Below are 25,491 nucleotides of genomic sequence, written 5' to 3'. Positions count from 1 at the left end.
ATGTCACTTTTACTTGTCACTTTATAATAACAGTTGTATATACCTCTTATTTTTATACTGTATTACTGACTTGATATTTTGCCTTTGTACTGCTGCAACACCAAAATTTCCCCCTGGAGATCAATATCTTATCTTATCTTAAGACCCTTGAGATTTAAATCAGTTTTTGAAGGAGACCTAGCCAAGATAAGACGGCATTTCAAAGCAACAAAAATGATAAAATAGAACATGTTAAAAACACAGAAGGGACAGTTTCAAAAACAAATATGAGCAAGTTCAAAAGCAAAAAAGAAAAACAGGCACATAATACAAATTCCATCTTAGAATAGCAATTACGCTCTTCAGTTACAAAGTTATTTATCCGAGGGTTGAACTCTCAGAGGAAGAAAAAATCATTAAGCTGTAGTGTGTTTGGAAGGTTATTCAATGACCAGGGTGCTGAAAGGGAGAAAGCTGCTCTTCAGAGTTCTGAGTGAATCCTGGGAGCCTGGTAGCAAAGCCATCTAGTGCAGAAAAAATTGTAACAGCTGTTGGATAGCAATATAAGATTACAGATATTAAGGGAGTTAACCCTGGATGTCTTTGTAAATACAACAGACCAATATTGCTGTCTCCTCAGACTTAGAGAAGGCCAGGAAACTGAAATATATACAGTGCTGTACGAGGGACAATGAACTGAATATAAGCACGGTCATAAACTGAATCTTGGCAGCAAAGTGCAGAGGAGGTTAAAACACATCCTCTTAGTTTAAAATAAGAAGAATTTAGAATGTATAATTTTTGTCATGTACAATCATGTTTTGATTTAGAAACTGCCAAATTAATTCAGGCCTTACTTCTATAATAAAAAAAGGCACATCTTTAGTTTCTCATAGACAAAAAGGGAGACAAAATGTGCATGGATGGGGATTTCAATCATGACAGGTAGTGTTGAGCGAGTATATTGTGTGTTATTATGTTATTTATAGTCATATTTTGGTTCGAAAGATTTGAAACGATACATGAGGCATTAAAGGGTGCACATTATCACCATGACTCCTTTCACTTTTCATAGAAACGTTTGCCTTGAACAGAATGAAAGCCTTTTAGGCGTTAAGTCAACACATCATAAAAGTAGTCTAAATGGCAATGAGATCCTGTTATATCTAACAAACCCCTTAACCTCCCTTCCATCAGTCCACAACCTGAATAACAGCTTTGGCAAGGTTTCTGTCTACTCCATGAACTGGTGTAAGTCTGGGATTCTGCCTGTAAACCAGTCTGACTGTGATGCTGAGGCTGGGGACCTACCCTATAGCCAACCAACTCAATCCATTAAGTACCTTCAAACCAGTATCTCAACAAATCTAATGACATTTAAACTCAATTTTACCCTATTATAACAAGCCTCAAATAAGAGCTGGAAAGATAGAATAAACTCCCACACTCTTCAATGGGCCGTATTTCCACTGTCAAAAAGAATATTCTCCTAAAAACAATCTATTAGCCATGCCCCATGTTAATCCACTCCTTGGCTGGCTCTCCTCCCTGAGCTCAATAGTCAATACATCTCACTAGGAAGACCAAAGGATCCAAATAAGTGCACTACAAAAACCTAAACAATATGCCAGGCTGGATACATCTAATTTTTACCACTAGTTCTTTCATTTTTATTATATTCGACACCTGACATACAACTGCAACTCTGCCAGAATTGATATGGTACAGTTGATTTGTAGGAATCTCCCAGATGCATTCAGATAAATCAGTCAGGACCCACCGGCTGCTTAACAGTTAACACCATAATACCACTTCCACTTTGGAAAGTAAATGCTATACTTAACCTTGTACTGTTGTGCCTTCTGACTGCAATTTAGTGGAAAGAGACCATATAAAAGTAAATTGATATTTATACCTTTCTCACTTGCACTCCTTTTTTAACTACTAAAACTACACTTCTTCTGTCCCCCAAAACAGCATCCTCTGTCATACAACTTAAGAATTCTACTACTACAGTACAACCACATAAGGTCCGACACAGAGTACACACCACTTCTCACAAAATGCGCCATGTTATCTTCACAAACAGAAAGACCTGCACACACTGTCCAACAACAATCAATCAATCACTGCCATGCATTCTCGCCCTGCACACCAGTCAGGCAGTTTTGAAAATCATGGGAGAGATGTCTGAGAACCTCAGCATCCCTCTCTCTCTCTCTCTCTCTCTCTCTCTCTCTCTCTCTTTCTCTCTCTCTCTCATTCAGGCATTTTTTCTCTTACAATCCTTGTTAATAGCATTAACTGTGGCCAAGAAAAGCATAATAGAACTGGAAAGACGGAACAAAACCATAAACCACTGGTCCTATCTCCTAACAAACCATGCAAACCTGGAAAATCTCACAATAACTGATAAGGACAATGTTATGTTGTATGTTCTATTTCATTGTATTATCTATTTTGTCTCTGTATTAAATATCCTGTCTGTTTTTAACTTTGTGTTGTATTGCTGCTGGTTTTATGAGGAATGATGAAATAACCCGTCTAAAGAGAGCATTTCAAACATTTTCTCATAATAAAATACTGAGGATTGGACCGCTTAGTTGTTGTTAAATGGGTCAATACTTTTTTTTTGATCATCATTTGTAACATCCACATACATATTTTATTAAGCTCCAATCTAATGTTTTGGTGGTGTGGATAACTAATATCTTTCTCTATCTGCTCTGTGGCAACTTGAAAGCATCACAAAACCTTGTTTGCAGTTAAAAAGAGAGTGAGATACAACTGATACAAGCTGACACTTGCACGTAACTTACTGTTATGGCTAATTCTGCTGGCAGTGTTACAAGCATAATACTAGATTGTTGTATTCGGGATGTAATAGGAACTTACAAATGTTGTGATTGAAACACAGCATCACACTGTGTTTATTTCTTAGTTATTAAAGTAATAATCTTGTAGATTGTCATGTAAATAAATGTCTGTTAAGTCACTACCTATCGCCGAATGAGGTAACACAATGGTGATTAAGCCTATGGCCCACTGATGAAAGCCTTTGCATTTGCAGGCTCTGATTGGTCTTCCAGAGAGGGTAGGCGGAGCTAACGCTACAAACACACTTGTGTGTGAAGTGGCTGCTTTTCCGGTCTCTGCAAGTGTTGCAAGTAAACAGTAATCTACTGTGGCTGAACAAAAAAAGAAAAGATCGATGACTACAGATACAACTTCAAAATAAGTGAAAATCCAAAGAAAAAGAAACAAATTTGACGCTCAAAAGAAGGCAAACAGTTTAAAAAGGAAAGCGACTGTCAACAAGGAAAATCAAGAGTTACAACCGGAGCCAACCGTGGACGTCACACATGCGACACTGTCTGGATATCTGGGAAGTGTGCCCCCACAATTACAGTTCATCGCCACAGGTGTTGCCAAAGAGAACGAAACTGAGATCTTTGAGATTACCACTTTAACTTCACTGCTATCTTCTACATTATATCACTTCAGTTTGTCTTATTTTTGGCTGACCACTACACACAACTGACACAACTGGCGGTAAAAATAGGCGAGCCTCCTATTCTCTACATGACGCGTGTGTCATGCTGGCAGAGTGAGGACTTTCATATGTTTTCATGCATTTCAAATGAAATGAATGAATGTCCTGCAGCCGTCACGCACACGCCACGCTTCCAGTGTTGCCCACAAAAGCGCACATTGACCTGATGCGGTCATCCACATACTAGGTTTTGACCTGGTCTTGTTTAGATACAGAAGCAAAACTTGACTTGACTTGAAGCAAAAGTGACTCCTGAAATCACTGTAATGTTTAATACTTTGATTTTAGATAATTTAACAGTTTTTTTTCTGGGGTTACAAACCTGTAAGCAGCTCTTTAAAAACTATGCTAAAAAAGTCTTGATAACATCCTGAATTTAGCATTTTTTGCCGAGCTGATGATGGAAGTAGCTTACTAGTGAGCCATCTTGCTTTCTTCTCATATCTGTTGAGAGTTGCCTGTGTAAAGTACTGATGAGGCAGGATGTATGGATCAATTACTGTAACCAATTACAATCTGGGATAGTATGGGAACTTAGTTGCCAACTGCAGAAAAGAAAAAAAAAACCTTCAGGGCAAGCACAAGACAGTTTTGGCAGCAGGAGAGCAATGATAGAGATATTGAGCTTGGAGATAACAGTTTCGAGCTCCTTCGGATTCTGCAAGCACTCAAAGTTAAGTTATTCTCCTCATAGGCTACAATATAGCAATTACAGAAAAATGTAAAGGCAGTGCATTATTTTCACAGATTATATTAAGGGCGAACTACCGGTTCTTGAAACGCAAGAAAAAAACAACCATATGTATACCCCCTGTGTAGACTCCTCTATCCAGTTGTGGAGAGTGCAGTTATTAATAAACTATTGTTTAATCATCTTGTCTTTGATCTCACTCTCTCTGTCTCACATACACGACCTTGTAGTCTAGCTGGTTTTAGCCAACCTATCACAGTATATCATGGCAGCAGAGAGTCTGAAGTATATTTATAAAGCCCAACATTGGTGTTGTGGTTAAAAAAGAGGGATTGATGCTGATAAGGATAAAGGACAAGCCAGTAATACTGACAAGTTCATAGGCTGGCGGCAGTTTATGATATGGAGCAGGAGTTCACGTGGCTGAGGAGGTAAGATGACAAAATGTTCTTCGGTATCTGGAGAAAAGCTACCATTCACAGCGGATTTGTCCGTGGGTGCACTATGATGTAGAAAGCAGCAATGTATGATCATAAAAGCAGCCATAGCCACCTCAAAGCTTTGAGGGGGGTCAACCAGCACGTACAAATTATTCATCTGCCTGAACAATAAAAGTGACTGCACAATTGGTGGCTGTTTGTTCATCTCTTCTCTCTGCAGTTTGCCCTTCTGTATATTAAATGTTATTGGGATTTATGGTTTTTGAAACCAAAATGCTTTTAAATAGTGTATGTCTAAATATAATTAAAAATGTCAATTTAAATGACCTATAATAATAGTCATAAAGGAATTTTTATGAGGGCAGAAAATGAGAAAGTCTGAAGTAAACACTGGCTTGGAGAGGACTTAAAAAAGGAGAACTGTCAGTCGGCTGAGTTTAAATGAACGTGCAAGTATGAGACACCATGGGACCCCTTGTTATACACAGTACCAAAAATAGACTAGAAACCATGCATTAAGAATGATGACAAGGGAATGTGGTGGGGATGATGAAGGGCCATCCTTCTTCTTCCTCTTGTTTTAACAATGAATCATAACCACTATACAGCTTTACTGACCTCTATTGTTAAGTCTTTTGTTTTTATATACTGTCATAGACAGCCCTTGATACAAAAATAGGTGCTGTAAAATGTTTGAGTGAAAGGGGAGGAGTTACAGCATTACTTTAAAACTAAGTTCTAGAGGTGTGGGTGAGGAAATGTAAGGATGCAGCAACCTTTCCTAAAGCAGGGTGAAAGTCGTTTCTAAGAACTACCTGCAGAGCTGCAGCATCACTTTGGGAAACACATTCAGAATGTGTGAACACAATGTCATGGTGGGACATGGCTTGTTACAATCTGATAATGGAAAACACTTGTGTCCAGAAACCCATTCTCTCAGCTGGTGTGTTAGACGGTGGATACACCTATAAACTTGTAAAATCCAACCAATTTTAAGCTGAAACACACGACTAACACATTCATAACACATTTCCCCTACCCCGATAAAATATAATCACACCACACAAAAAGTAAAGTGTGAGGTGCCATCCTTACTCCAGCTCACTGTAAACTTACTGTTTGCAGAGTCTTACCTGAGCTCAGGGTCATCACTGAGGATGGTGACAGTCTGGGGTACATTAAAGGGATTCTTTAGAACAAACTCCATGTACTCAGCAGAGCCCAGGCTGGCGTAGAGCAGGTGCTGGGTGGTGATGGCCTGGCTCAGCATGTTGGCAATGCCCTCTGCCTTGCTGCGCTCTTCACTGGGAGTAATTTGATTGACTTCTCTGGCCAAGCGGGGTTCATTATTCCGACCCTAGCACCCAAGAACAAAGGCAAACACTGTAAGAGACATTCCAGTGTTACACTAGGCAACAAAATATGATTCTGTAAAATGTATAAATCACAAACTTTGGTTCAGATAATCTGCCTTAACTGTTGGCTAGACTTAAGTCTTCTGACCTCTTTGTAGCTAGATTGCATTGATCCCAAATCTCAGCAATAACTTAAGTTAGTGCAATGTTATCAGAAGTAATAGAAACTGTGGTAAAAAAACAAAAAACTAAACCTGATTACCTGTAAATGTTTGAAGATGCATATAACTGGAATAAATGGCTCTGCAAAAGGAACAGTCTTTAAAGCAATTTTTGTAACTCTTTTACCTTAAAGGAGAAGTTTGGTATTTTTAAACCTGGGCCCCACTTGTACAAATTTGTGTGTCGAAATGACTCATAGGAACAAAAACGGTCCAGCAGATATGGCTGCAATGGCTGCAACATAATCCAGGGCAACTGTGCCTGATCAAAGTACGTCCACTAAAAGTGCTTGTTTTTTGCCACTGACAGGCTCAGATTGTTATGTCCGACAACATTATGAAAATTATCCCTACAAAGATAGTCCTTTTTTTAAAAGAGTAAAATCCTTTTGTTTAACCAGAAAAAGAAGTCTCGTTTAAGGAGATGTCTCGCTCTGAAATCACGCGAGATGTTACCTGAACAGGACGGTGGAAGCGTGAGTTAGAGTTGGAGAGAGGATTTGTTTACGTAGAGGACTGCCAGCAAGAATTTATTTCAAAAGCCATGGCTGAATATTTACCTGATTGTGACGATGAAGAAGAGGCATTTGAATTCAATGGCCAGGGGTGTCCAGGGATGATACCTCAGATGCTGTGTAACCACGTCTGAGGATTTCCCCCCTCTGATCAACAGGGCTGTGCTGCTGACATTCTTTCATGTGCCCAAAATAAACTGGAGGAGGTCGGCCAAGACCACAGGGACCTAACGGCAACTATTTATCGAGTAAGTAGATCAAACACATCATGCATCTTATTTCTTTACCTTGAAATGTCACAGTTTCTGGTTACACAAAAAGGATCTTACTCTTTAAGGACGATCTTTGTAGGGATCATTTCCATAATGTTGTCGGACACCCGGAGTAACAATGAGCCTGTCAGTGGCAATAACAAGCACTTTTAGTGGACGTACTTTGATCGGGCACAGTTGCTCCTGGATTATATTGCAGCCATTGCAGCCGTATCGTGGCTACGGCAGAGGCTACTGGACCATTTTTGATCCTAAGAGTCGTTTTGACACACAAATTTGTACAAATAGGGAATTTCTCCTTTAAGGTATAACAGCTTCACACTATTTTTGATGGTGAACTTGTGATGTAGAGCATTGTTCTTTAATTTTTGCAATTCCTTATTGCAATTTTCTGGCACTGTAAGTTCCTTCAGGATTAATAAAGTTTTATCTTATCTTATCTTATTTCAAGGACAGTTGAGAACATTTTGGCTTTTTTCGGTCCAAACCTGTGTGCGAAAAGGGATCTTGCATTGGGTGGAGGGGGTATGATGTCCTTAGAGAAGTACGGCAAGAATTTCTGTCAGACAGCTCTTCAGGTAAATACTCCTGTTCCAGTCTTAGCTGACAATTCTCAGAACAGACAAAATGTTGTCATAATATTGGTGAAGAGAACTAAGATGACATTTACAGATAAATCAGAGGATAAAGTAAGAAGACCCACTCTTTCAACTTTGCTTGTCATTTTGACATTCTAAAGTTTTGTGTAAACCAAAAGAAATCCCTCAGTTCTAATATCTGCATTCCATCATACATTTAACAATGCATTTATTAGAATTATTTAACATGCAGTAGTATTATTTGGATGCAGGGCACTGCATAATACCAGGGTTTCTGTCAATAAGGTTGTGTCAATTCAGAAAAGTAAAATGTTCTTCCTGTTTGAGCGGGACTCAGGTCTATTCCACACAGTATTGGCTGTTATGGGGGTGTGAAACAGCTAAAACACAGGTCTTTACAAGAGGAGTTGTAATGTGCAAAAGTCTGAGACAGACATACACCACAGCCAAATCACATTTAACATGTGCACCCATGGGTGAAAGTACAAGATGTGCCTTCAGGTAGAAGAACAATTAACACCTTCTTGTACAGTCACTAAAATACAGCAGGTTGAAGGGCACGTTGCTAGGAGAATTGTAACAACCACAGGCTGTCTAGGAGAGGCTCCACACATCGATGAAAGCTCCCTCATGGAATGTTTCCGAGCCAGAATGAAAGCTGTTGCTCTACCTCTGTTATCCATTTGAGATTTAAGTAAAAAAGACATGCAGGGATGGACTGTTGTGGCTCCGCTTTACAGATAAGCTGCTATTCTTGTATCCCCATTGGCTATGTGCAAAGTCTGACCTCACCATGACCTTAGCTGCTTTAGCATCTTCCTTGCCCTCCCGCTGATGCACAGCAGCCATGCAGTTGAGCTTGCGACTCCCACTGTCAGGCTCGTTTAGGTTGTGCTCCCTGGGCATGATGATGTCAGCTCTGATCCCACATTTGTACAATGGCACGCGATCCCCATCCATCTCCAGTCTGTGTGCTTGTGCAGTGTTCCTCGCTGTGGAGGAGAAACAAGCTGTAATCATGAATATATTTACTGAACAGAGTGGATTCTAATCTCTTTGCCATTTTGACCATATGTTCTAAAAAACCCTCCAAATGTCCAAGGGAGAGAGGGGCTGACAGATTAAAGTATTGTTGGAGCACGAGAAACAACAGCTTGTACACAAACAACAGTCCAGTCAAACAACTGGCGCTGCTTCAACTGAGCCAAAGCCCCACTGTTGAGAAAACAGACTTGCTCTCTCACAAATTATGTTTCACCTCCATCCTCTGCAAGAACCAGAATATCCAATTAAATTACCTGATTTATATACTTGTCACAAAACAATTCATCCTCATTTGGACTGATCTTATAGAGAGCTATGTAATTCAAAACCCCACTGAAACTGCTCACCATCTATCCACTAAGAAGACATCTGTCACTCAGCAGACACCCACCACCAAATCCTCCCTAACCCAAACTAATCGTCCCACGCTGTCACCCAGTGGAGAAATTCGGATTGTGCCCTACCCAGTGGAAAGCGCACTGATTAGTTACCTGACTTCCTAAAGCCTTTCGGAGAGGCCAGAAGACTACCTTCTCCCAATACCCCAGGCTATTTAGCTGAGTGGTGTGTGATGTCCAGTTAGGTCAATCTGAGCTCTCAAGGAGGTCATACACTACACCCAGCAGGTGGTAAAGCATGATGACTGGATAGATGGGGTGCAGTTTGTTGGTGCGTGTCTGGTAACTGGATAGTCAATCTTGGAAACCAACGGCTATTGTCTGATGTCGATACAGCCTTTCAGTTCCACTTTGTGCTACATTCCGGCTCTTGTGCAAATTTCGCATCAAACTAAGGCTGGGATCAGACTACACAATATTTTTGTCTTTTACGATGGTCACCATGTCAGATTAATCAGTCACAGTTGAATAAAGTTGTGCCGTGTCTTGGTCAGGAGACTGGTAACATTATAAGCATGACCCTGACCAGTCATCATTCACACCCTGAGAGAGTGCATAGGTCATCGGGGAGGTGGCACAAGAAATTGTCAATCATACATTTATGCGTCAGAGCACTCTGTCATCCTATTGACCAACGTCAGGGAACACGTCGTAGGAGATGTCAAACTAGGCAGGAAAATAGAAAAATTCTGACATGCTAGACTTCTGGTCGGGGTGTCGTGGAGCGTCCCAGACACAGCATCACTGTACTTCAGTAATGTAACACTACACATCCGTTCATCATTCCAGACGTTCATAATTGGGCACGATTCTGGAAATTTGTAGGCCAGGACGAAATTGTGTAAAAATCGGCCTGAATTTGTGTAGTCTGTTCGATGTAACTATTACATCACTCTCAGTAGTGAGCTCATAGTCCTTGTTCTTAAATGTCCAGCCAGGTCACAAAGAGCAACATTAAAGGCGGACTCCTCCTTGGCACCAAAGCGCGATATTGTCGGCCACACAGCGACTTAAAATGAGGTCCTTTACCTGAATTTGGGGGAATTTCAGTGTGTGTCTGGAGTTGGGTGGATAGGGTGTCACACTGTACAGCATCGCTGTTATGGATGTCTTTTCTCAGGTGATTGAACAAGTTACAAGGACATCTATGTATTCTCTTTTCAACAGCTGCTGTAACTACAACAACCACAGACGCATTTGGCAGTTAACATGGTCACTCGTTAAACTGAAACACCAGTCTCTGCTGATCACTCTTCCACTCTAAACTGACGCTGCAAGGTAGGTGCTCATGACATGACCTGCCAGCTCCCCCAAAAGTGAAGCCCAAATCTCTCAGTTTCTCCCTGGGGCAGTGGCTGATATTTTAAGAGGCGCTAGATTTGATATGTCAATCAATTACGTAATCGTGAAATGCCCCAAATCATGATCAGGATTAATATTCGATTAATAGTGCATCACTAACTGCACTGCATTGTTGACAGTCCAACTAGCAACTTGAGAAGTGAGAATGTAGTTGAAGTTGAGATACAACATCTGAGAGCATATAGTCGCACTTGCTTGTGGGTATCTGTTTATAGATATAATCATCAAGTGGACCAAGGATGGGATCCAGGATTGCATTAGGGCTGATTGCCTTCCATCTCTTTTACTCTCCACACGGTCCGTTTTCCTGCATACAGACAGAGCCTGCTGAAACGCAACACTACTCTGACTACAAATGAAAAACAGAACACTTCCGACACCAAATATTGTGTCACATGCTTACAGATTCCACATTTTTATGCTGAATATGTTAATAGAGATTACTGAGTAGTTTGTGTGCCGTTTGATTGGTGGTGACTGAATAGGTGGTTTGCAGGTTGGACAGGGATTTGAATGAAAGGGCTGTCCATAGGAGCATGCAAAAAGCTTTGACAGGAGAATTTGCCTAATCTGTACTTTGAACAACACTTACTTTAAAAAACTTGAAACTCAGAGCTGCTCACTTTATAGTTTTGTCATCTTGAAAGAGCTTGACGTTGATGTGATGGAGTACATTTTGCAGCATTAACCTGGATTTACTAAAAGTGGCCACAAATCTTTGAGAAATGAGCAGTGCAGAGAAATAAAGTTAGTGGTATGCCATTTCATTGGTTGATGAACACAAAGATGATTAGATACAGAAGACAAAAGGACAGAAAGAAAACTTGGCTCATGTATTTCAGCTTCATTTTAAGCTCCTTAGGAACATTACCTAGCTTAGCAGGACGACATACCAAATTTGTCTTATTACAGTCATGAATTTTTTTTACCTTTCTCAGTCTACTCTTTTTAATGGCTGCACACGGAACCTCGTCAAACTAAGAAACTGTTAACCTATTCATGGATCAGCAAAAGGGTTTGTATGGCTGCTTGCGTTCAGACACTGAATGTTCGAGAGTTTAAAGATATAATCTCAAAGATTTCAGTTTCAGTTGTCTACGGTTGGCTCCCTTTGTTATGGTTGTAACTCTTGATTTTCCTCTCTGATGGTCGCTTTCCTTTTTAGACTGTTTGCCTTCAGCTGAGCGTCAGTTTTGTTTCTTTTTCTTTGGATTTTCATTCATTTTTAAGTTGTATCTGTAGTCATCGATCTTTTCTTTGTTTGTTCAGCCATAGTAGATTACTGTTTACTCGCAACACTTACTTGTGATAGCTTGTGATTTTTTCCGCGAATGTCGCCACAGACACCCAGTCCATAATAATACTATATACTGCAAATGCAAAGGCTTTCATCAGTGGGCCATAGGCTCAATCACCATTGTGTTACCTCATTTGGCGATAGATAGTGACGTAACAGACATTTATTTCCAAGAAAATCTTCGAGATATCTTTAAGCTCCCTTCGATAAATGAAAAAAAGGTATGGTAGAAAAACAAGTATATTACACAAAGTAAGGCACTGTATTGTTTAAAGGTACCAAAACAATTATTGATACCCAGTAATACTCATATCAAATGTAAAGAACCTTAACATAAAATAAGAGCATATTATGAAACACATTCTGCAAAAACTGATAAAAATGCAGAGGAGCATGATTAAGCTGATTGTGTGATGCGAATATGCCATGAGATATTTGTGAAACCTTTTATAAATCCCGAGTGTGTTTGCAGTGTGTTTCTTCATATTGCCTGTGTGATGTCGGTGATTGTGTTGCTAATATACTTGTTTTTTTCTATTTGAAGTGGGGTTTTTTTGTTAAATGTACGTGCGGCCACAGTGGGGAAGGCGTTTTCTTCATTTGCTTTTGTTTTGTCAATTTTCATTAGTTTTCTTTAGCTGCAGGGAGTTGAGCACTTTCAGCCAACATAATGAACCAATAAAAGCAACAAAAAACAATCCCAACTGACCAGAAGCTCAACCAAACAACCACCAAATCGACAACACCGTATCTTTAAAAAGTCAAATACAATTAAACAAGAAAAACACACAACACATTCACTAATGGATGAAGGAAAACACTGTCTTTATCCATTATATTAATGTGATAACTACAGTAGAAAATATCTCTTTTTCGCGCTACATATACTTTCCTATATATTCCCCTCTCTCTTTGTTTCTCTCTCCCAGTATCACTCTTAATCCCTGGACATTTTTCCTAAGTCTCCTTATCACAGAGGCATTGGGGCGACTGCCAATCACCTGACCAGATAGTGTCTGGCTACAACGCTTAGTTCAAAGTCACAGGCAGACAGCAGTGTGACTGAGCGTGCTCGCACATACACACACAATACTTCAGCTTGGCTTACTGTTGCTACAAGACTCCTGTGAAAGCAATTAGGTACATTATATGTTTAAATGGTACGGGACAGTGGAGTGGAGCGAGGGAAGAGTTCAGTGTGAAAGAGAGTAGTGGAGAAGGGAAGGAGGTGGTGGCGAGGAGGAGGTAAGAAACAAAGCAAACACAGTACAGAACCTGTTTGCGCAGAACTAAGAGCTGTGAATAAATGATTGCAACAGTTTAAGGAATACGTTTAGATTGAAGGCATGCACACATTAATTAAGTACATGTTTGTTTGTTCATGCTTCTAAATGCATATTATTATATCAGTGTGTTATGAGCAAATGTTTGTGAAATATAATTACACAGCATTTCTAAGGTCTGCTCTATTAGAGTGTGATGTAATTCTAGACCTGCCAGACTTTCTATCATTACAAGCAATTATCTGCTTATTTGCAACCTTTTTTAATGTGATGCCTCTTACTGTGCGTTTGTGTGAGTGTGTTTGAGTCGTGGGCCATATTTTAAGGACAAATTTCGGAATAAACACAAGTTGACAGGGGTGGCTTCTCTAATTGAGGAAAAAATTGGTTTCCCAAGTGTGTGTTTTCCTCTTCTTGGATTGTGCATGCATGCAAGCATACACACACCCACACAAAGACACACACACGCACACACAAATGCAAACAGGGCTGTGGCTAGCCACCAGAGATGCTTCTGCAAGCTCAATTAGGCTGAAAATTGAGTGGTTCAGTGGTGCAGCCAATAGCAGGATGTGAAATGGATCTGGTTGGGTTGATTAAGTCAGGGGCAAAGTCCCTGCCCAAATAAAAGACAGTAATTGCTCCATGTCATAGAACACATATATACACATATGTTTGGACATACACTGAAAGATGTGTTGGGAAAAATTTAACTACACTGTTAATGAATGTGAATTGAAATTATATGTTAATAAACACAGACAGGATTGGGCTGTGGATTCAAGTGCTTACCATTGAGTTGGAGGATGTTTCTGGAGGACAGGCTTCCTCCTCTGAAACCACCCGTGACTTCGCGAGGTTTGATGATGTGAGAAGGAGTTGGCATCATGTCCGTTGGCCTGCTCTTGCTGGGGTCTACTGGGCACCCTGTGGAAGAGACATGCAGCTTTTAATTTTTCATTTAGTGTCTGATAAAATTAAATGCAAAGCACCACAGAGAATGTGCTTTCAAGTCATTTAATAACTCAAACACCCATGCGTTCATTTTTTAACACAGCATAGATTATCTACAAGAAAGAGATGCTTTATTGATCGTTGTCAGGCCAGCTCTGCACATGCTGACCAGCCCCGCTTACAAGTGATTTGCCAAACCTGCAAGCAAAAGGTTTCTACCTTGTCTCTGAAATAGTCTTCCAGAAGAGCTAAGAGCATCACAATCTGTTAACACCTTCAACTGTGCTACACTAGTCTCTGTTCTGCCATGTTTGATTTGTATATTATTATTATGTCCTTATACTGTTTGACAGCACTGCTTTACTATCACCATACTATTGTGGTTGTATTTATGAATTGTTAAGTTTTGGTTTTAAGAAATGACTGTTACTGGAGCTGCAGTTTTGTATTCTATTATGCAGATTTACACTTGTATCACCTGTTAGCTCAAATAAAATGATTAATAAATGGGAAATGACTTTAGCACAGTAATATCCACTCAAAGAGAAATACAACTCATCATGTTGTTGTAAAACACAGAAATGTAAGCTTTCACACTTTCTACAGATTTGGTTTTTAATAGGACAGAAATGGCTTTTTGCAAATCAGCAAAGTCAATACTGTCATGTAGAATTCTCAACTTTAATTGGACCTCAATGGCTCATGTTGTTGTTTAACTGTGTTCTATACAGTATAAGATAAGGTAAGCTTTATTGAACACCCACAGGGTAAATGTACTTATTACAGCAGCTCACAAAACAGGCAAATTATTTACTGTAACATAGTAAGTTTCAACAATTGTGAATATATAAAGATGCTAAACAACATTAGTCAAAGGGACCTCTGAAGAAAACTAGCATGTAAGCTCACCTGGGTGCATTTTTATATATGTCATCCCTTTTCAAATAGAGATTGAGGCTTGATGACAGTGGGTGACATTTTATTGTAAGGAAGAAAATCTAGAGAGGCACCTCTGTGACTGAAACACCAGATTCTCTGCTGCAAATTTGTGAATAGAAGTTTTTTGCTAACAAGCAAAACAAATAAGCCAGTAACCAAACTCCCAGGAGAAGTTTCACTGAGGATTAAAAGCCTTGTTTGTTGTTTGATCACACATTGTGACTGAGGCTATCCCTGTATCACGATCATTAGTGATAGAAGCTTGGTAGTTTTGATTTAATTCAGTCTATTTATAGTCCACATCTGTGTAACTCAAACGCTTGCGACTTTGGTGTTTGTCATTTGTATCAACATGCCAAACCGATATCTGAAGCCAGATCTGGCCAGTTTGCCAAAAAATATCAGTTTTAGGCCACAGATCTCTTTGAAGTCACATGAGAAATAATACATTTTCATTGTAGATAGCTCCAAAGTGGACCCAGTCCAGGTTAAACCCTGGATTAGAAAACCTGAGGCAGGATCAATTCATGAATACAAGCCTGCAGCGGTTAATTAGTGGCCTGAAATTGCCAGAGAGGTCTGGACACGGAGAGCTTGCCACGCGGTGAGTGTCATGCTGATTGATGGTGAGTGTTGGCCTCTGTCCGGTTTGGCTGAGAGCTGGGCGTCAGAGTGCCGAGAGGCAATTAAACATAAAGATAAATAAATATCAACTGCACTAGCCACAAATATATCTGGAGGTGGAGACTGACCACATCATTACAGAGCTCTGGATTTTTGGATTGTTTTGCACACTATAAGTCATGTCATTACAGAAGCTTTATGTCATTGTTTAGATGGCTAAGCTGACAGTTTGGGGTTATCCTGCAAAGCCAGCCGCTTGACAACCAGACTGCCTTCAGTTTTCAGCCTTATTTGTCTCCCCGTCTGTTCCTAAATGGCAAAATCATCATTTTCCCTCTCTTTTTAAAGGCAAGTGGATAAGTAAACACTCCAGGGTACGCTTGTACAAAGACAGTGAGTGATGGTCGATATTAGGTTTTCTTCGAACATTAATTCTCCCTGCGCAGAGCACCTGAAGCACAGTAGCTCCGGGAGAGAGTTGCTTATGCTTTTGAACATTGCTACATACACAAAATGCCCAGTAATGGAAGTGTGACAGATAATTGCTCACAAAGTCACAACCACAACCGCAGCCTGCAGCCATGTGCCATCTTCACAGGAGTGCTTGCAAATAGCACAGGTCAAAAGACTTGTTTTGTTCTCTCGTTTACAGTTATACTGAGGCCAACACTTGAAGTACAATTTACAACAGTTAAAGACTAAAGCATTAATTAAAACTAAAGTTTACAGCTCTTTAAATTATAGTGCACTTTGACACAATGCATCCATTACTCCCAGCGGTTTGTAGGTTTTGGGACATCACAACATCCCCAGCTGAAGTGCTTAATTGTAGAGTAAGAAGTTTGAGATTTCTCTGAGAGGATCTGGGATACCTCACCAGGGATGCTTTAATTTGAAAAATGGTGAGTGCAGCAATTAAGTGGCTTTACTGCCCAGAACTGACACCTCAGTGAGCTTGTAAGAGTTTGAGAAGGGGAGGCTAAAGTACCCTCCAAATCTTTTAGAGGCAAAGTCCCCCATAAACAAACTGATAATGGGTGGCAGCTAAATGAGTAATGGGGAGCTGATGTTGCCATGCAAACAGACACAGACAGCACACTTCTGCAGATTAATGGCTGAGGTGTCTGCCGTCCCAATGCATTCCCTATATCATCCATCACCCTTCCCCGGCCACACAACTGCGAATGTATTTGTTTGAGTAATATTTCCAAATTATTACTGTGAAGACAATACTTCTGCCGTTGCATAAACATCTCCGATCAATAAGAAAGCCATAGAGATCTCATTGCCACGTCTCATTATGGGCCTTTCAGCCAGCTTTCTTTTGTGTAGAGAAATGCTGTGATGATGAATAGAATTATAAAATAAGTCTGCAAGGACGCGATAAGATGAACACCCAGTGCTACTTGCCCACAATAAAACACATGGGCTGATGATGAACCCAGTTGTGACCCTCCGATTTAATCATTCCATCATTTTAATTAATCGGCTATCACTGGAGCCATCATTAGCGTCATCTGATAATACCTACTGTAGTGCTAATCCAGGTTGACGTGGATGTCTTGCTCTCCGTCACATTATACATCCCTAACTGCTGAATCGCACTGGCAGATTGTTAAAACAAAGCTGATGATCCTCATCACTGAAATGAAAGCTGATACTCCTGGTTTGTGTTGCAGAGAGACAGCCAAGCACAGCCTGTGCTGCTCGGTGTAGTCTGTGTGGAGAAGAGTAATTGTGAACAAAGTGCCAGGGGGCTGAACTCTATCAAATTTATTGACTACCTCTCTCTGTTGCATGACAATAACACTGCTCGGCACTACCCCCACCTGCCCGCCTTCTTTGCTCTGTTGGCAGTTCTTGAGGTTAAGGCCACAACAAACCACTGATTTACTGGCCCTAAGAACAAATGGGAGCAAGCACCAGGGGGTTTTCAAAGCAGTCTGCAATATTCGATTTCTCCTGCCTCCCCGTTCCAGGCCACTGACCTTTCAGAATAAGCAGATTCCCTCTCACCTCAGGGCTAAAAGCAAGGTTGATAAAGTCGGGCCTTAATGCGCCAACAGCAAGACCTTTAATGAGTGAGACATACTGTATGTGCATCCCTCAGGGAGGTCACCTAGCCAAAGTAATTGTTAGCTAATTTCACTGATATTATATTCTACTAGGGGCAGCTTTAGGCAGGATTCTCTTTACTCTCTCCCGCTGAAGCAGTCAGTCTCTCCAGGGCTTATCAGGCTGCTGCAGATGAGGAGCACTGAGAGGTTTGGAGAAGGTTCTAATCTTTCTTCTCTGAGCTAAAGCAGATACATGTTTGCTGTTTGTGTGTGAGAGAGTGTGTGCATGTGTGTGGATGGAGCAAATGAGGCAGCAAGAGAAAGTAAAAGTAACAGAACTAAATTATACAGCTCAGTCAGCAAAATTATTTATATCAATAGGCTCTCTCCTCTGACACATATGGGCCTTTTTAGCTGTTGGCAAATATCACAAAAAATGTTCACACTGAAATAAAAAGCTCGCTGTTTTTATTTTTTGTCATTGTAGTTAATATTACCTTCTTATGGCCAAATCCAAATATTCCCCCCGAAGGCTGAAGCACTATGCCCTCACAAAGTTTTGTGACAGCCCTGAAATGTTACACACTTAGCAGGAACACACCTCAAAGCGTTTGAGTCTGTGAGTGTGTAGATTGGGACAGGGATAGTGAAGCTTAATTTGGCACCTTGCTCATCATTATTTTTAGAGCAACAATCTAATGGGAGCCAGAAAGCGATCAATGATTGTGATGACCCCACAGAGAATGATCATACAACTCACAACTTAGCTGTATGCAGCATTTTACTGTTTCTTTGCTCAAGGTTTTGGTTTTCTGGACTGCAGCTTCTGCTTTTAAAAACTAATTTCCAGCATCTAAAGAGCAAGACATTTCCCTCAGGAGAAGAATGTTAGGTGTCCCAAAACACTATTCCAAATGAATGTGAAGCTGCTCCATGTTTACTGCATATGCTGGAACTGTTTGCTATCACAGTGAATGGTAATAAGATGTTGTGGGTGAATCTGTTCTGCTGCCTACAGAAAGGCATGACTGATTCACATCTGTAGTTTGATCCTCACAACTTCGGCCAACGAACTAACTCAAGCATACCCAAGAGTAAGTTTTGCCAGATAAACTTTTTGTGACCTTTGGCCACAGAATCAGAGGGAGCTGTGCTGGTCTAATGAAAGAAAGAGAAAGAGAAAAGGTTGCATCACTGACCACCTGAACTGTTTCAGAGAACTGTATCAGAGTTGTCTGGACCCGATGTGAAGCTGTCTGACCTCCTGACAGAACTTCTGTTTGGTGTTGTCCAACAACAGCTCAGTGGAGCTGCCTCTGAGCATCACCTTAAGCCACAGGTGTTAAAGAGAATAGCAGCAGCTTCCAAATGTTGAACTCTTGCATACTTTTCGGTTGTGTAAAGGTCAAGCATCTCGCTGAAATGTATCTCTTCCCCTGCCTCTAGCTTTATTTTCCACTCAGGGTCCATGTGGATTCAGCACATGAAATCAATACAACATTGAAGATTTCCTCTGGATTCACCAGCCGATCACTTTCATGTGACGAGCAGGCGGTCGTCATGGTTTTATACACTCATCTGCTCCTGCAGTTCTCTGTGTGGGAGTGCTGTTTTCTTACTGAAGACTTCATACGGCAGCAAAACCCCATGTTCAAGCCACACATTTACAACTCTCAATTATTCTGATTAAGCCACTTCCTCTGGTCCTTTATGATAAAATCAATAAAAGCTGCCTTACAGATTGATTAAATATGCCTGACAAGCATATACAGCCCTGCCATTTATTGAATTACTTGTCAATCCCACCTTAGGATGATTAAAAAGGATATAATTTGGTGTTTCACTATTTTTCATCCCACAAAGACACTCAGTGTGCCACTCACTTTTTCCAAGAAAGCATTATTGTGATGAATTCCCCATGGGATAAAGTATATACATGATTAAAAGCATGCCTGAGTGAAATAAAAAAGAAGGAAATACAGACAGAGAGCACAATGCAGTCAAGGCTGCATCGCTGGTGAATTATAATGGCATTGTGGGGGAAGATGGATCCATATGATTATATAACCTATTTATATGATCGTATAACTAATGCAGTGTTTTAAATGTCATATTCCTTTAAGGATGTCTATGTAACATATTGGCTCACATTTTAAATGTCGCATAATAGGCATTCTCACAGCACTCATTCCATCAGTACAGAGTCATGCTGTAATCACCACTCTGCTGTTCTGACGTTTTAAACCAAATCAAGTTTTTATCTCTTAAATTCGATCAATTCCATGCGATTGTTTTTCTAAATGCTATTATACTAGTGTTGCTGAAACAAATCCTGTATAGGTTTCAAAATAAAAGCGTAGTAGGAATTTTGGGGAATATGCCCTGTATGGTGAATGTTGTCAACTGCAGGAAGTGTTAAGTTAAAAAGTGATTAAAAAGGTATTGGAAAAGTGATCATACATTTAGAACTCAACAAAGAATAGTACTAGGTGTTAAATGACTGTAATTGTATTGATGGATTTAGTGTTTTGGTAATCTCTATTTACAGATTCTACATAGAAATGCAGAATCTGTAGGCAGGGACGTGGATTTCCGGGATGGCAAGTGTTCTGGTTTCCGTTTGTACTACGCTTGTAGTCCGATTAATATTGACTAATTACCTATCAGCAGGCTGCGGCGTATGCAGGAAAAACAGTCCATGTGGAGAGCAAAAGCAGGCAGAACATAATCCGCCATAATGGCATCCTGGCTCCCATCATCTGACGATGATTTAGCTTCTTATTAATCTCTATAAACAGACTTCTGCATGTTAGTTTAGCTAACAATCTGTTTTAAATCAAAAATTAAACTTGAGATAAATTCCCTGACGCGGTGTCAAGAAAGCCGTTCAGATTTCCAGACTTCCTCGAATGCATCAGAAATGATCGATCTAACCTCCGTTCAACAAACGAGCAATTTTAAAAGTAGTTTTCTTCTTCTCTTGAGGACAGACCTGACAAAGCTTCATTCTTATTTTTTACAAATCTGCATCACTGATGTTGAAATTTCAGCAAAGGTGAGATCCGTTAATTAAAATATATCACAAGAAAAACGGGTTCTTTTTCTGAAACAATGCAGCACAGGGAAAAGTAAGTCTTCACTGGTAGTAATTTATCGCTAACCGCCAATTACACGCCCCGGCATGTTCACCATTGTCCTCAGAGGCTATATAGTCTTCAGACTATAGCCGATGGGATCCGAGATTGGTGTTTTGGAAATGTAGAATATGCTGAAGTTATAAAAATAAGAGGTAAACATGGAGGCAGTCTTGAGTGTGCAGTGATATCAAGCAGCGTTGAAAACAATTTAAAACAGAAGCATATCAGAAACTACTAATACTGTATATAACAGGTTTAAGGGAAATTAGAAACAGTCTCTATTTAAGCTCTGTCTTATATAAGCCTGTTTCAAATAAGCCAACAGATGAGGAAATTAAAGGCCTCACTCGTTCTGAATTTACGGTACTCATTAAACAATATTTTCATTCAATAGCGCATGGCTTAATTAAATCAGCACATTAATTAAATCAGCAAGATCCTCTCAACAAAAGACATTTTAGCCTCACAGAAAAAAGCTTTGCTACTCCATCTAATCCTGTCACACTGTCACAATTTTTCTTTTCCCTCGCAGGCTGTCAGTAACCATTTTCAAGCAACCTCTCTTCACCTCTCAAGCTGAAATCCAGGGAGCTGTATCTGCACGGTGTCAACACAGAAATACAGCCTGCCTTTCAGCTTGGACAGCGTGCATTTTTGTGTCCATCCAGTGGGGATTTAGGAGTAGTAGAATTTTTCCAATCCATAGAAAATCCATGTAATCCTTCTATTGAACTTGAAAATCACAAAAATGTGAGTTACAGGCTTCTCACATGATGTCGTTGATACACTCTACCTGTCCACCTCTCAAATCTGCCATCCTGCCTCATCACACAACCCGTCCATGCTCTGCTACACCTGCCTGTCCATATGTCTGCATGAGTGTGTGCCTTTTTGGCATGTGTGACAATTTGGTATGCACACATGCTTGCGTGTCTGTAAGTCCTCTTGCATCCAATCTTTGTCAAAGTCTTTGTAGAAGGAAATCCATCTGTCGTACTGTGGGTGTGTCCCCCCTAAAGCAATAATGACCCAGCTTCACATCCTTTACCACCCACCAAATTAAAGTGCTGATTTATTACAGCTTAATGAAAGATGCAGAGAAAGAAAGAGAAACACAGAGGATAAAGGGGAAGTGAGAGAAGAAAACAAACAGCCAGATAGACGGTGAGAGAGGGAGCGTGAGATAGAAGGGTAAGAGGTAAATAAATGAAAAGGAGAAAACAGGAAGACAGTGATAAACAGCAAAGAGAGAAGTGTGAATGCGAGAAAGGCTGCGACAGATGGAAGCAGAAACAAAGAAAAGTGCTTGCGAGTCCTCCCTCCACAAATTGATTCTGACTGTCTGCCAGGGCGCCTGATGGATATCTGAGCCTTGATTGGAATTTACATGCCAGACACAACCCTCCCCCTTCTATCCTGAGCACACCCAATAACCCACTGCGCTCTCAACCTGCTTTGAGTGATAAGTGCTGGCGTATTTAGCCCCAACAATGGCATCTGAGTTCCTGAGGCCCGCCGAATGATGTATCGTCTATGAGAGGAAGTATCGTTTCAACAGTTGATAAATGGCAGGGAAGCTATCGTCAGCTGCCATCGCGCCGCGGGGGCACGCCAGGCCCAAATTGGATGAGTGCAGTGGAAGAGGAAAGGTGCTCAGTTGCTAGACGGAGTGGAACTATCACATCAAGATACTTCATTTTGGCAGAGTGTTTGCTTTGCAAGCCTGCACACCTCCAGAAAGGGAGGACTTTCAACAGCAGAGGCAGCTCAGGGGATTCACTGTCATTCCCCAACTCTACACATCAATAAGGGTAAACAGACAACATTACTTCATAATCTGAGGCTCCAAATGGAATATGACCTGAATAAAAAACACTCTTGTAAATTTTTCAGGAGTAGACGTGTTTTTGGTGTTATAACTGGATTCTCTTCTGACAGCTGAACAAATACAAGTTCTTCCTTCCTTGCTTTCCTTACATTTATCCCCACGTTTTGATGATGCAATAACTTTTGCTTTTTGCAACAGCCCTTATCATGAGGCAGGCATTCACTGTCATCTAGAACTAGATTGAGTCTAATTGATTATCAGGTTTCTCCTTAGGAATATGCATTAACACTGCACAAATCTCATACAATATACAGCATCTTATACTCATACATGAGTAGCTTGAACTGTAACAAGGTAGACATTCTCAAAAGGCTTTGACATATATTGTAACTTGTACAATAAGAACCATCAGGGAACACAGATCACTAATTGTTTATGCAGAAGAGCTTGATGGAGTTGAGCGCAGCAGATATTCTTGCCCTTGGGATCAATATGCGTGACAAATTAATATCAATTCCATATTCCATTCCATTACTGAGTCAGTCACATTAATTGGTGAAGACCGTGAAATGCAATTTAAGCTCTGAAAAAGCAACTAACTAGGTGGGGATGATTAGATAAAGCTTGGAAGGGCTGTCCACATTTTGATAATCTATGTTGTTGTTAAGAATGGTCAGGTACTTATTCATTAATAAAATCGTACTCCAATAATACAGTGTCTTGCAGTACTTGCCTATGTTGCCTGTGCGTATGTGCAGCCGGCCCCTGATGATGGTGTGGACCGTCATGGGGCTGATGGCGGACTGTCGGCCCAAATTTGCGCTCGTCAGCAGAGGGTCCTCTCCCACGTAATCGGTGGTCAGCACCTCCACCTCATGAAGCGCCTGCACTGCTGGTTTACCCTGACGCAACAAGTACTGAAAGTAAAACATGGTAAAGGGGGGATTGAGATATATTTATACATTTGTATTAAAGATGAATGTGCTCTAGAAGAACAACTGGTAAAAAAAAGAAAAAAAAGGATCACAGACTAGCATGAACATTTAAGCTCATATGAGCTTGGTATAGTCAGAACTTATTGCTTAATGGATTTGGTCAAGTTAAAAAAACCTCTGCTAAGTTGTAGACCACCTCCCTTATTTCTCATTAAATGCTTCACAAAAGTTACAAAGCAAATACATTCTTCAGTTTTTTGTCTGACAAAAAAATAGCGGGGTTTAAAAGACCGATATCAAACAGCCTTTATCTGTGTTTTTTTGTTCTTCTTCAGAGGTTAAAATATAAATTGTGCTTTTGTGAAATTATTGAAGACAGTGCACACATGGAGAAACATTTAATATTATTGGGTTTGATCAAACAAATTGAGCCTTACTCTAGTGCGTTTACTTTTTTTAAATTTTAAACACATTTGTTCTTTTGCTGCTAAAACAATCCTGTTTGCATTTATCATAAAATGTTTTCAAGAAAAGCTGGTTATTGTAGTATAAAGGGATTTTGTATTTGACATTCTATTATAGGTTTTCTTTGCAGCTCCTGATTCACTCTAAAAACATGTGTTAAAACAATCCACAAACACTGACAGATGCACGGCATTGCAATGAAAGCATGTCAAGAGTTGACGGCACACAATGCTTTTTTTATATACTTAAATCTAGGAAGTTCTTGTGATAAAGTCAACCTCTGTCTTTTACCTTGAGGTCGATTGCAGTAGAACCTATGAGGAGCAGTGAATTGCTGTCCCAGATGTCAATGTGCATGGTGTGTAGAGCCAGGTAGCGCAGGAACCAGCGCTTCTCTTCCGGCTTCAGGAAACCCTCATCTACTCTGAACTGCACCTGCAAGCCTGGAGAACCTGGACAAGGAGGGAGAAGACTGTTGAAAAACTTGAATTAAATAGTAAATGTCATGTAAAAAAATTGAGAAAAGTGACAAAACAACACAAAATATGTTACTTTCTAAATATTTATGTATGGAAATTTATATTATACTGGAAAAAAGCCTATGAAGTTACCAAAGGTGCCCTGCTTTTTTGCGATATATGATATATGATATATATCATTACCTGCTTTCACAAAAACACATAGTTTGAAACCCACAAAGCCTAAAAAACTTAATTCCCTGATATTTTGTCTTATTCCAGTAAAGTTAAAAATAACACCATCCACAAATTACTTCTCAGTTAATGGTGCATTATAACATACAGAACCATTAGTAGTTGCATAAGAGCTCCAGCATGTAAGGCCAAAACAAAAGGGCCAAGGAACCAGGCTGCATTGAGAAACGCTTAAATGCAGATACTTGTAAACACATTTCACTTAAACTCTGCAGAAACAAAATATAACGTGCAAAAAAGCATCAATAATACTGAGAATAATATTGTGAATAAATAGCAATAGTATTTAATATTGGTAAAAAATTTGTGTGTAATGGAGGCAAGGAGTTGTGTGAAGAAGATCGAGTGGGATGGAGAGTCTGTGATGACCAACACACAACTGCTGAGCTCTGAAGAGCTCTGGGGGAGACAGAGGGGGGCAGAGCTTCTGGAGGAAAATATACCCAGAGTCACAGGGGATTCTGCTCTGACCTGGAGCCATTTACCGACGGGAGGAGAGTGCATTTTTCAAACTTTTGGGATTAAAAAGTAGATACATGTTCACTCTCACTCCCAACCTGTCTGCAGAAGGGCGCCGCAGAGGTGCTGACCTCCACTGTCGGGTGTTATAATGTAATTAGTCTCTCTTCGTGAATGTTGACTGCTAACTGGACTGGAAATTCTGGCCTACCTTACTCTATGTACATACAGAGAGGAGGGAAATGAAGAGAGACTGCAGGGAAATAACAGAATGAACCAAAGTCTCTGGTGAGTGATGAGTTCAGTCAGAGGCTGAACTGAACACAAACTCAGACACACACACCATCAGACAGTCTGTGCCTGCCGGTGTC

At 40.3% G+C, this 25,491-nt stretch overlaps 1 protein-coding gene across 1 annotated transcript in view; it reads right to left on the bottom strand.

Moving 5' to 3' along the window:
- The window catches only part of nphp4 (nephronophthisis 4), a 190,553-nt gene that overhangs the window by 20,274 nt on the left and 144,788 nt on the right, over positions 1-25,491 (bottom strand). Inside the window, exons 16-20 of the mRNA XM_069659458.1 lie at positions 24,240-24,400; positions 23,282-23,465; positions 13,802-13,936; positions 8,418-8,617; positions 5,797-6,020 (exon numbers count right to left, since the gene is read on the bottom strand). Coding sequence (XP_069515559.1) covers positions 5,797-6,020; positions 8,418-8,617; positions 13,802-13,936; positions 23,282-23,465; positions 24,240-24,400 — 904 coding nt within the window. The remainder of the gene's footprint in view (positions 1-5,796; positions 6,021-8,417; positions 8,618-13,801; positions 13,937-23,281; positions 23,466-24,239; positions 24,401-25,491) is intronic.

Source organism: Semicossyphus pulcher, unplaced genomic scaffold (genome assembly GCF_022749685.1).
Source record: "Semicossyphus pulcher isolate SPU_LCO1_2020_fin unplaced genomic scaffold, fSemPul1.0.p SCAF_13, whole genome shotgun sequence".
In the NCBI taxonomy this organism is placed as follows: Eukaryota; Metazoa; Chordata; class Actinopteri; order Labriformes; family Labridae; genus Semicossyphus; species Semicossyphus pulcher.
Note: the sequence above shows the minus strand (reverse complement) of the source record. Positions and strands in the feature narration are given on the sequence as shown.